The following is a 13,040-nucleotide window of genomic DNA, read 5'->3' on the forward strand; positions in this document are numbered from 1 at the left end:
TTGAAACTGATTCACCTCATTGGAAGACTAACGCTCTATCCCTTGAACCATCACGGCTCACAGAAATGTATTTTATTTTATTTTATAACCATCGTTGAACAGCCGACTCAATTTTGGGTTAACTAATGTTCAACTCCGCAGCCTTGTAATTTTGAACCAATACAGAGGACAAGGATACTCCTGGATCTGTACCCTCAGAGGTACGATTTGTTATGGAAATATGGAGGACCTTCTGACCCGACAGATTTAACGTGCATCAGTCACCATTTACTACACGGGGAGTCTTCGGCTGGTGGGGATTGAACCCACAACCTGTTGGACATGGGTCCAGTGCCCTACCAACCAGGCTATCCTGGCCCCACAGAAATTTATCGTAAAGGAAATTCCAAGAATATTTTATATAAAATATAATACCCGCTGGATTATGACCTTGTTTTATTTACTGAAATTGTACAGCCTTTATAAAATTAGGTCACAGGTTTCTTTATCATTGATTCTTCCCAGTTTACACCATCGAATTGTAATTCCTCTATCTCTTTAATAGTGCCAGGATCAATACACGAAACATTCATACCTAAAAATTTTTAAAAAAAATCAGTCAACTGAATGCATCAGCTAATTAAAAAAGTCAAAACTTAATAGAATCTGGTGTTTAGATTTCAATTTTTAGCCCATTCGTACCATGAACACATAATAAATATTAATTGGTATTTTTAATTGCATACTGAATTTACTAGACTTGAATTAATTAATACTATAAACCAGCAAAGGAACAACTCCCATTATTCACGAAAGTCAAAAATTAATAGAATCTGGTGTTTAGATTTCAATTTTTAGCCCATTCGTACCATGAACACATAATAAATATTAATTGGTATTTTTAATTGCATACTGAATTTACTAGACTTGAATTAATTAATACTATAAACCAGCAAAGGAACAACTCCCATTATTCACGAAAGTCAAAACTTAATAGAATCTGGTGTTTAGATTTCAATTTTTAGCCCATTCGTACCATGAACACATAATAAATATTAATTGGTATTTTTAATTGCATACTGAATTTACTAGACTTGAATTAATTAATACTATAAACCAGCAAAGGAACAACTCCCATTATTCACGAAAGTAAAAAATTAATAGAATCTGGTGTTTAGATTTCAATTTTTAGCCCATTCGTACCATGAACACATAATAAATATTAATTGGTATTTTTAATTGCATACTGAATTTACTAGACTTGAATTAATTAATACTATAAACCAGCAAAGGAACAACTCCCATTATTCACGAAAGTCAAAACTTAATAGAATCTGGTGTTTAGATTTCAATTTTTAGCCCATTCGTACCATGAACACATAATAAATATTAATTGGTATTTTTAATTGCATACTGAATTTACTAGACTTGAATTAATTAATACTATAAACCAGCAAAGGAACAACTCCCATTATTCACGAAAGTCAAAAATTAATAGAATCTGGTGTTTAGATTTCAATTTTTAACCCATTCGTACCATGAGCACATAATAAATATTAATTGGTATTTTTAATTGCATACTGAATTTACTAGACTTGAATTAATTAATACTATAAACCAGCAAAGGAACAACTCCCATTATTCACGAAAGTAAAAAATTAATAGAATCTGGTGTTTAGATTTCAATTTTTAGCCCATTCGTACCATGAACACATAATAAATATTAATTGGTATTTTTAATTGCATACTGAATTTACTAGACTTGAATTAATTAATACTATAAACCAGCAAAGGAACAACTCCCATTATTCACGAAAGTAAAAAATTAATAGAATCTGGTGTTTAGATTTCAATTTTTAGCCCATTCGTACCATGAACACATAATAAATATTAATTGGTATTTTTAATTGCATACTGAATTTACTAGACTTGAATTAATTAATACTATAAACCAGCAAAGGAACAACTCCCATTATTCACGAAAGTCAAAACTTAATAGAATCTGGTGTTTAGATTTCAATTTTTAGCCCATTCGTACCATGAACACATAATAAATATTAATTGGTATTTTTAATTGCATACTGAATTTACTAGACTTGAATTAATTAATACTATAAACCAGCAAAGGAACAACTCCCATTATTCACGAAAGTCAAAACTTAATAGAATCTGGTGTTTAGATTTCAATTTTTAGCCCATTCGTACCATGAACACATAATAAATATTAATTGGTATTTTTAATTGCATACTGAATTTACTAGACTTGAATTAATTAATACTATAAACCAGCAAAGGAACAACTCCCATTATTCACGAAAGTCAAAAATTAATAGAATCTGGTGTTTAGATTTCAATTTTTAGCCCATTCGTACCATGAACACATAATAAATATTAATTGGTATTTTTAATTGCATACTGAATTTACTAGACTTGAATTAATTAATACTATAAACCAGCAAAGGAACAACTCCCATTATTCACGAAAGTCAAAACTTAATAGAATCTGGTGTTTAAATTTCAATTTTTAGCCCATTCGTACCATGAACACATAATAAATATTAATTGGTATTTTTAATTGCATACTGAATTTACTAGACTTGAATTAATTAATACTATAAACCAGCAAAGGAACAACTCCCATTATTCACGAAAGTCAAAAATTAATAGAATCTGGTGTTTAGATTTCAATTTTTAGCCCATTCGTACCATGAACACATAATAAATATTAATTGGTATTTTTAATTGCATACTGAATTTACTAGACTTGAATTAATTAATACTATAAACCAGCAAAGGAACAACTCCCATTATTCACGAAAGTCAAAACTTAATAGAATCTGGTGTTTAGATTTCAATTTTTAGCCCATTCGTACCATGAACACATAATAAATATTAATTGGTATTTTTAATTGCATACTGAATTTACTAGACTTGAATTAATTAATACTATAAACCAGCAAAGGAACAACTCCCATTATTCACGAAAGTCAAAAACTAATAGAATCTGGTGTTTAGATTTCAATTTTTAACCCATTCGTACCATGAGCACATAATTAATATTAATTGGTATTTTTAATTGCGTACAGAATTTTACTTCAATTCGGTTCACCATAGAAAATTTTAAAGGGTTGTTAATTGCATATTAACGTAAATAAGTATTAAAAAAATTATTTTATTTGAGAAAAATGTTTTCCTTATGCTAACTAACAATTTTTAATGGTCATCCTTCAATTTCTTTTTTGTCTGCATTTAATACAATGCTGCATCGAAACTAAGAACAATTCAAATTTCATTTTGAACAATCGTGTTAAAATTTTATTTCTAATTTGAATTTTTCTTACTTTTTCGACAATAGACTAGACAAAATAAGAAGCCAGACGCAGACAAGTTTATAAAAAAGCTAAGAGTTAAATTTTTGTCTCATATTATCTTTTAACTGTGTGACAGGTTATTCACTCTGTATGCAATTGCTAAATATGCGGTGGTAAAATTAATTTGAAATCAAGCATCATTTATAAAGCAATACAATGACTTTCCAATAAATTATAATGTAGCTTTTATGCTACATTATAATGTTATTAATTAGCATAAAATGTTCTCCACTTATTTCAATAATGTAGTTTAAATAAATAATAGAATAATATAATTTTAAATAATATAATTTTTCTAAATAATATAATTTTTTGAAGGCGAAATTAAAAACATCAAAACAAGCTCGATCGTCGCTAAATTAAATTTCACTTATTCGATTAATATTAAAATTACGCACAAAGTATGTAATATAATATATAAAGAGAAATAAGTGACGTTTAATAACAATCTAAAATTAATTATATAAGCCTTATATATAAGCAAATCAATCGTTCTCAATTTATCTCTATAGGTAAAGTGGGCAAAAAATAAGATCTCACCTTGAATAACTTTCGTTTTAATGATCGGATTTTCACGTACTTTGTTTTGTGGTGATCCATAATTACTTTCACTTTTCTTTATCTGTCAATCACAATTTTCATGAAGTGAAACTTTTAAATTGAAACCGAAACACAGAATTGGGAACTCAAACTAAAATCTGTCTATCAAAATTCTAATCCAATAATCTAATTTCTCAAATTAAATCTAGCCAATCACTGTACGTTAAAGGTGTGGCGAATTCATTTCTCTGGTGAGATCCGAACTGAACACATCATCTTTCTTTGCTAAAACTCATTGCAAAAGGACGTCCTCTATTAATCTTATTATTTTGCACGTAGCGTATATATGTTTGTGGTGTTGTTAATAAACGCTTAATATTTAACCTGAAAACCTTCGTACACTTCAAGCGCATCTACACACTCAATCCCATAGTTTCAATCTTAATGGTTCCTGAGGGTGACGTCAAATATGCAAATTATTTAGTGCTCAATTAAGTTACGAAATCGGACACTTTCTCTGAGAAAACATATACATAATTTTACACATTCTTCAAAATATAGGACGCAATCTGGGAAATATAGTCACCATAGTTTGGTCAGGAGAGTCATCAAAAGTTCGGACCCCTTAATGTTAATTTCACTTTTTGCGTTTTTAGTCCTATTTTTAAAAATAGTTAAGCAATTAAAAAAAATGCATTTATGAAACTCATTTACCCAAAGAAAAATAATTTTTAATAATTAGTTATAATTTTTCATTATTTAAATTTGAGTATAAAAACATATATATATTTTACTTTTTTTATTTTGTCGACTGTACAACTTATCTAAAAGTCTAATGTATAAATTAATATTGTTATACTTACTGATACGATCTGGATTTGAGCGTGGTTTGTAAAAACTCTGTACACCACATGTTTTACAAAAATAATGTTTAGCAACTCCTGTATTAAAAGTATACAGAGTCAAATTATCTTTCCCTTGGAGTAATTCAAAATCTTCATCAGGTACAGAAAATCCTTTATACTGTTTTTTCCAACAAACGCTACAACTGAAACATTTAACCACAAATTTATTTCTCTTGTATGGTTTAATTACAAACATCTTATTGTACATTCTATGACATTAATAATATAATATTAAAATTATAACATACTGATAAATCTATAAATGAAATTGTAAGCCAAAGCAATTCCTTGAGAGCTGCGTGAAGAAATGTATGGTACACAGATGTTCAAATGTACAGCGTGCCAAAAAAACAGACTACGCTGAATAACTTTTGATCTAATGATCGGATCTTCATGTTTTGAAACTCAGTCACAATAGTTCGTGGGTGGGACATCAAATATGCTTATTGATTAGTGCAGACGATATTTTAAGTTACGAAATCAGACACAAAAACGTACTTTCTCTGAATAAAGATTTTCAACGGATTCGGATTTCTGAACCCCAAAATATAAAGGGTAGCTGCGATCTGGGAAATATAGTCTCATTAATTTAGGCAGAAGAGTGGTAGGAACCTTTTAGTGCTAATTTTATTCTTAGCTAAATCTCCAGAACTTACGAAGCGAATTTTTTTTTCTTTTGCACTCAATTTAAAAAGGTGCTAATCCAAAGATAATTTACCACGAAAAATAGTTATTAACAATTATTATTCATCACTTTTTATTATTTATTTTGAAACTGAGCTAAAAAATTAAATTTAAGGTATAAACATTTTTACACCTTTTTAATTGCGTAGTTTTAAATGACAAAATCTTAAATTTAAAAGAAATCGGGCGATAAGTTCTTGAAATATTATAAGTTTAAAAACGCGACGTCTTTCAGATAACGAAATACGCGAAATAAAAATTAACGTTAAGAGTTCAGAACTTACTTCTATTTACCCCCCCCCCCCATTAAAAAAAATTTTTTTTAAAAAGGAAAAAGAAAAGAAAAATTATATATATAGATTAAGATTAATATATAGATTAAGTGTCGAGAACCAAATTTTTTCAGAAAAAGGTATGTTTATTAAAATATTTTGTGTCTAACTTCGTTACTTAAAATATCTTCTGTACAAATTAATTATTTTTTTTTCAATTTTATTTTATAACCGTCGTTGAACAGCCGACCCAATTTTTGGGTCTACGATTACTAATGAACCCCAACCAGAAGACAAGGGAACTCCTGGATCCAGTACTGGGAAAAATTTGCCTTCGTGATGGACTTTTTGATGGAACTAACCCTCATTTGCGTTACATGGAGAGGAATACCACGAGATCCTCCCACGTTTAGCCTGACAGCAAGGGGACTCTAACCCAGGATCCGTCCACCACTAAGGATATTTCATGTCATCACTGTGGTTGGTGCGAGCCGGGTGAAGAATTCGTATCGACCAGCCATTGCTGGGATTCGAACCCGGTTCACCAACATTAATTAGTATGTATAAAGTTAGGACCTCGAACATTAAGATTAAGCTCTAATGCATGAAGTTAGATAAAAAAAATCTTTTCAGTCATCAATCTGTTTGCCCTACGGTTTCTTTCTTTCTTTTTCTTGCGCACTGAACATAATTGGATATTGTTCGAATAAAGTAATTAAGAAACAGTTCCAATATATACGTCTGACCATTCAGCAGAGTTAGAAGGTATGAAACAATACTCACAGAATTAAACTGAAAAAATTAGTTAATAAAGGGTATTATACCCTCTTAGAGGTACGAATGTCTTATAACGTTATTCCAAATAGGAAATAAAATATTTTAGAAGTTCCAAATGTTTCCACTTTTAAACGACACTTTTTTTTTACTCTGAAATTGTGGTGGTTTTCGGTGGGGGGTCATACCCTCTTTTAACTAATAGTTTATTGACTGAATGAGAAAGGCACTTTTACTGGTTTGAAGTATTGGGATAAAGTCATGGAGTCCTAATTTCATTTCTCAGTTTTGGAGTGGGGCCAACCAGGTCTCCAGATCTCAAACCTATAGAGTATATCTGAGACGCTCTGGGAAGAACAATTGGAACTCGATTGGAATTGCCTTATGATAAATTATGATATTGTATATAATATATAATATCATATATAATATCATATATAATAAGATATTATGTAATATATATAATATCATATTATGATAAATGATGAATGATGCCTAATGATAAATTATGATAGGCCTGAGCGGACTATCATAAGTGTCCCACATTTTTGGGGGCCCCTAAATTATACAAATAATTCCTTTTTGGATTTGTCCTTAAAAACTATCTATTAGAGTTATAAATTAACAAAAAATTGAAATAAATATAAACTCAAATTTACAAGTATTTTGTAATTTACTTGTGTTACAAATAATTTTTTAAAAAAACTCGCTACTTAAACAACATGTAAATTTAGTTTATAATTAAGATGAGGGGGGCCCTGCCAGCTTTGTACCTAGAGCCCCCGCAACTCTAGATCAGGCCCTGCCCCTCACAAACAGACTCAGGAAAAAAAATTCAGTAAAACATCGTCAAAAAATTGTCTTTTTCTGCTAATTTCCAATACATAATAGTAGTAAATTTAGATTTTTACTTGCAAGAATAAACTCTAACTTTAGATGAAGCTAAAGCACTGTATCGAACAGCTCCACAATGACATCCTCCAAAGTGTTTAATTTTCTTGTCCTCCATAGTAGTTATCTAACAAAGAAAATAAGATTTTTAACAGCTGTTTATTGCTATCATAATATTATAATATATTTTATAATATTATGATATCATATATTAGAATATTATAAAATATCTATCATAATATTATAATATAGCTATCATAATATTAAAAACAAAACATGATCCTTTTAAAGGGGGGTGTATGCCATTCTTGTTAAAAAGGATTCTTTATTTCTACATAGTGGTAGTCGGAAATCATTATTCAAAGTAGATCCAATATACACTGGTAGACGAAATTAAGACAACATCAGAATTGGACACAGCTAATGTTCTCTTCACCGATGAGTCCAGATTCAGTCTACAACCTGATTCTGAACGGTTATTGATATGGAAGGAACCTGGAACCCGATACCATCCCAGCAACATTATTGAAAGGGACCGTTATACTGGTGAAGGACTCATGGTTTGGGCAGGGATCATGCAAGATACCCGCGCACCGCTCCATGTGTTTGACAATGGTTCCGTGAATGCCCAGATGTACAGGCAGGAGGTCCTAGAGCCCTACGTGCGTCTTTTTAGGGGCTCTGTTGGCCCTGAGTTCATTTTTACGGACGACAATGCGCGACCACATAAGGCTCTCATGGTTGATGAGTAACTGGAAAGAGAGGATATTCAACGAATGGATTGGCCAGCCAAATCACCTGACCTAAATCCTATTGAACATGCTTGGGATGCTCTTGGGAGAGACATTGCGATACGCCAACCTCCCCCCAGAACCATTCTGGAGTTAAAAATTGCTCTGGTGGAAGAATGGGAGGGTCTTCCACAAGTCCTCATTAACTCCCTTATTAACAGCATGCATACTCGTTGTGCATGCTGTCTGTCTGTCAGGGGTGACCATATACAATACTAGAGGCAACCCACACAGCACAAGCCTCACTTTTATTGTCATCTTTTATCCTTGAGTTCAGACTACATTGGATTTATTGGCAATATGTCTTGTAAGTGAATGGCACTTTCTTTTTTGTTTTGCATACTTTATTATCATGGAATAAGCTATATTCATACCAAATTTCATTTACTTATATTCAGTATTTTTTGAGGTATTTGGGAAAATGTCTTCCATCTCTTAATTTTGTCCACCAGTGTAATTTGACAAAATATTATAAAAAATATTGCCACGTTATTTTTCGAATGAAATGAGGATTGGCTCATTAGACTAGGTAAGGGGTTTTCCTAATATAATAGGCTCATATTGTGTGTATGGATCACATAGTAGGATATTTATATATATATATATATATATATACCACCAAACAGTTACTCCGAATAATAGACTATACTGGCAGAGCAATCATAAATAAAGAAACAATAGCCTTCCTGATGATCGACATATCCAAAGCATTTGATAAAGTATGGCACACTGGTACAATATATAAACTCATACAGCTGAATTTTCCACCCGGCATAATCAAACTCCTATCCTGCTATCTTTCTGATAGAACATTTCAAATCACCATCAAAAGCAAAAAATCCACAAAGAGAAATATCACAGCCGGAATACCACAGGGCAGCATTCTGGGACCGATATTATACATATTATACACTTATGATTTTCCTATAAACAAAGCCGATTATAACAGCATAACAGCCTATTACGCAGACGATACTGGTATTATTATTAAATCCAGAAACCCAAATCATGCTCTTCAAAAACTACAAGACCATATAGACCAGAGGTCGCCAAAGTGGTCTATATAGACCCCCAGGGGTCTATTTAACATAAGCGGGGGTCGATCTTAGCCAGGGGGTCGATCCGAACCGGAAGGGTCGATTGGTCGAAGGATTATCAGTATTTTTCAGATATGTGACAATTAGAAATAAAAGAAGAAGACTTGGAAATATATACAGGTAATCTTCAAAAATTGGGCGACGATTTTAAACTGCGTTTTGTTGATTTGGAAAACATTGACATCCCTGATTGGATTATTGTGCCATTTTCTGCTCAAATTGAAAACGTGGGCATCAACCTGCAAGATGAGCTTGTTGAATTATTATGGGGATTTGAAGCAAAGACGCTTTTTAATAATTTAACAATAAGCAAATTTTGGACAAATATAAATATAATGCAAAAATATGTAAAACTATACGAAATAGCTCAGCCATTTATGATAGCATTTCCAAGTTCCTATATGGTTGAAGCCGGTTTCAGTCACGTAAATTCAATCTTAACTAAGAACAGAAATAAATTAAATGTGGAGTTTCGAGGGGATTTAAGATTAAAATTGACCAATTTTGAACCCAATATAACGAATCTTGCAAAAAAAAAAAAAAAAAAAAAACACCAGACACACCCATGTCATTGATTAAGAAGCAATAAATCCGTAGTTACTTTACTTATTATTTCTACTTACTTCTAATTACTTATTATTTCATAAATATTAAGGTATTAAATTTCAACATTAATATATTTTTCATAAAACTTTTGTTATACTATGTACTATTATTTTAATAAATGTTCAAAATCATAAAATAAATGTACAAACACAGTATCTAATAGAGTTTTATTTTAATTAATAGAAAATTACTTTTAAAGGGGGTCGATGGAGATTTCGAAAAATTATGTAGGGGTCGACGATCAAAAAAGTTTGGCAACCCCTGATATAGACGAAATAGAAGACTGGTGCTTAAAATAGAAAACTGCAGTAAATGCTGGAAAATCACAAATATTAATTATACAAAAAAGAAGAATTAAAATACTTCCACAACTTCAACCAAAAATGTTCAACATACCAATACCAATAGTTAAAAAAGCAAATTATCTTGGCCTTATAATCAATAGCAAACTCACCTGGAATGATCACATCAAAAGCACAATAGATAAAGCAAATGCAGCAATAATAGCCATACAACCATTAATATGTAATCAGAATATGTCACTTAAACTAAAGAAGCTACTATATACAGCAATGATCCGCCCAATACTTACCTATGCCTCACCTGCCTGGACAACGATACCTCAACATCTACTGAAGAAATTAAACCAATGCCAAAACAAGATCCTTAGAAAAATAACCTGTGCAAGATGGTTCATCCGGAATACCAATATACATGCAGACCTCAAAATACCAACTCTATCACAGCATATATACAAGCTAAACGCAGATTTTTTCGATAAAGCCATAGAATGTAAAACAGCAAATTTTAATGAAATCTTTAAGTTTGAAAATTATATCAAAGATAAAAACTACAGACCAATAGCTGCACATTTCACCTCCGACGCCTCATATCATAACTATCAAAACAAATAATTTCATCAACCTTTCTGAAAATAACGTTTACTTATGCTGATACAATTCTGAACAACTCCAAAATCAAGCAAACACAGTTTAGAGCAAGCTGCTCAATTTATTTTTGATTCCTTTTTAGTTATTCAAGCAAAGAGCTTGAAACATTCATAAAAGCAACTCCATTGCCTGCTTACCTCATTGCTCAACCAAAACTGTTCTAAAATTCCAGATGAATGGGATAGGGGCCGCTTCGCGGCCCAGGTGCCCAATAAAATCAAAACACTAGGACTAGGACTCATTATAACAACGGAGCGAACAGCAAAAGCCGTATGTCATGTTACTATTCAAAGGACGATACACTATCGGTTCGAACTTGAAAACACAAAATATAAAAAATAATTTATAATATGAAATCCAAAAAGAAAATGCTAATCCGAAATTCTAACAAAACCAACTTCTTTCCACGCCTCCGTTCACTAATAACACATCATCACTAAGCCAGCCTTTCATTTTTTTTAAAGGTATGTGGAGTTTTGGTTACTGAACTTTTTATTTTTATTTTTATATGAATATATTTATAATATTTCATTCTTTATCTCGTATTTCAAATTAACTTTTAAAATAAATAATAATAAAACATAACGTAATAATAAAACTAACATACGAAACACGAATTTCAAGTTTGATACCACATTACGTATTTGCATAGAAATATTTCAGATATTATTAAAATTAATCATGTTAAATTGTTATATCTGTACATAACATAACGCAATGTATAAAAAGCTTTAAGATAATTTCTTAAAAATATTCTAATATTTTTAATGAGACTTTCATCCTCTCTTTTCTAGTAATAATGGGAAAAGGGAAATTATAAATACTTTATAACTTTCTAAATTTATTAAAATATTTTCTTAATTCTTAATATATTACAATCTTTGAAATCATAGCACAAATTTGTTGAAAAAATATTTACTTCTTCCAATAACGGAAATTAAAATTCATTATATATATATATATATATATATATATATATATATATATATATATATATATATATATATATATATATATATATATATATATATATCCGTTCCAAAATAAAAACATTACAAAAAGCAACAGTATTGAAAAAGCAACTAAAAAGAAAAAATGTCGAAAAATGCAAAAATGCGTATTCTGAATATTATATTTTATCAAATGAATAACATTAGTTATAAAATTATTGACGATAAAAATTATTACAATATTATAACGTTTCTTATCGCTATGTTTTATCAGGAAAGCCAATACTTCTGATAATTAATTCTTCTGGTGTAAAAACATCAATTTCACCGTTTTAATTTTGAAAATGTGCTGCCATCTATAGATATATATCAAGAACAAATACTCAGGATATGTCTTCTATAATTTTGAAGAGCTCAGACAAATGTTGTTCCCTTTACGAAATTCTTAAAGAAAGCGTCCCATAAAAGTAGTACATCTGGCACAAAAGGGTTAAGATAATATCACAGAAATATTATTGAAAGCATCGGAAGTAGTGGCCCTTTTTTGGGAGATAAAAACTCTGCTTTAACACAAATTAATATATATTTACATTTTGCTGACTAATGATATTAAATTATTCAAATTGTTTAATTAAAATAGTAATTCTATTACTGAAATTTCAAAATTTCGATAAAGATTAAATTTAAAATAATTAAACCCACTCTAAAACTCAAACATTAATTAAAAAACTAATTCATTAAATAATTATATTCATTAAATATTTAAAAGAAATATACATTTTTCAGATTTAATTATTTAAAAATGTAATTTTTAAAAATTTAATTTTTAAAAATTTTGTAATTTAAAACTTAAATTATTTAGGATGCAAGAATTAGTAGGTAAGATCAATTTGTGAATTTAATTGAAAAATATAATTGTTAATTGAAAAAATATAATTAATAATTTAATTTTATGAATGAAATTAGTAATAAAATTAAACACGTAAAATTTATCTCAACAAACTAAAATTTTGCTTATTTGCAATTAATCTTCCGATAGTAAATATTTATAAAAATATCATTAATAGCTATTTAATCGAGTCAAATTCTAATTATAATAATTTTTTTATAGATTTTAAAAATAATAAAATTTTCATGTTAAAAGAATCTTTAAAAACAAAACAAATTAATATTAACTTTTATTATTAAAATTTATGCTCGTATTATATAAATAGAAACTCTTTTAAAAAC

General features: G+C 29.7%; 1 protein-coding gene across 1 annotated transcript in view; it reads right to left on the reverse strand.

The window, feature by feature from the left end:
* Positions 1 to 418: 418 nt before the first annotated feature.
* The window catches only part of LOC107440969 (centromere protein V), a 46,674-nt gene continuing 34,052 nt past the window's right edge, over positions 419 to 13,040 (reverse strand). Inside the window, exons 2-4 of the mRNA XM_016054074.4 lie at positions 7,437 to 7,543; positions 4,754 to 4,938; positions 419 to 574 (exon numbers count right to left, since the gene is read on the reverse strand). Of these exons, the coding sequence (XP_015909560.1) occupies positions 468 to 574; positions 4,754 to 4,938; positions 7,437 to 7,534 (390 nt within the window). The 5' untranslated portion in view covers positions 7,535 to 7,543 and the 3' untranslated portion in view covers positions 419 to 467. The remainder of the gene's footprint in view (positions 575 to 4,753; positions 4,939 to 7,436; positions 7,544 to 13,040) is intronic.

This window comes from Parasteatoda tepidariorum, chromosome 12 (genome assembly GCF_982258835.1).
Source record: "Parasteatoda tepidariorum strain Cologne lab strain chromosome 12, Ptep-v5.0, whole genome shotgun sequence".
NCBI lineage: Eukaryota > Metazoa > Arthropoda > Arachnida > Araneae > Theridiidae > Parasteatoda > Parasteatoda tepidariorum.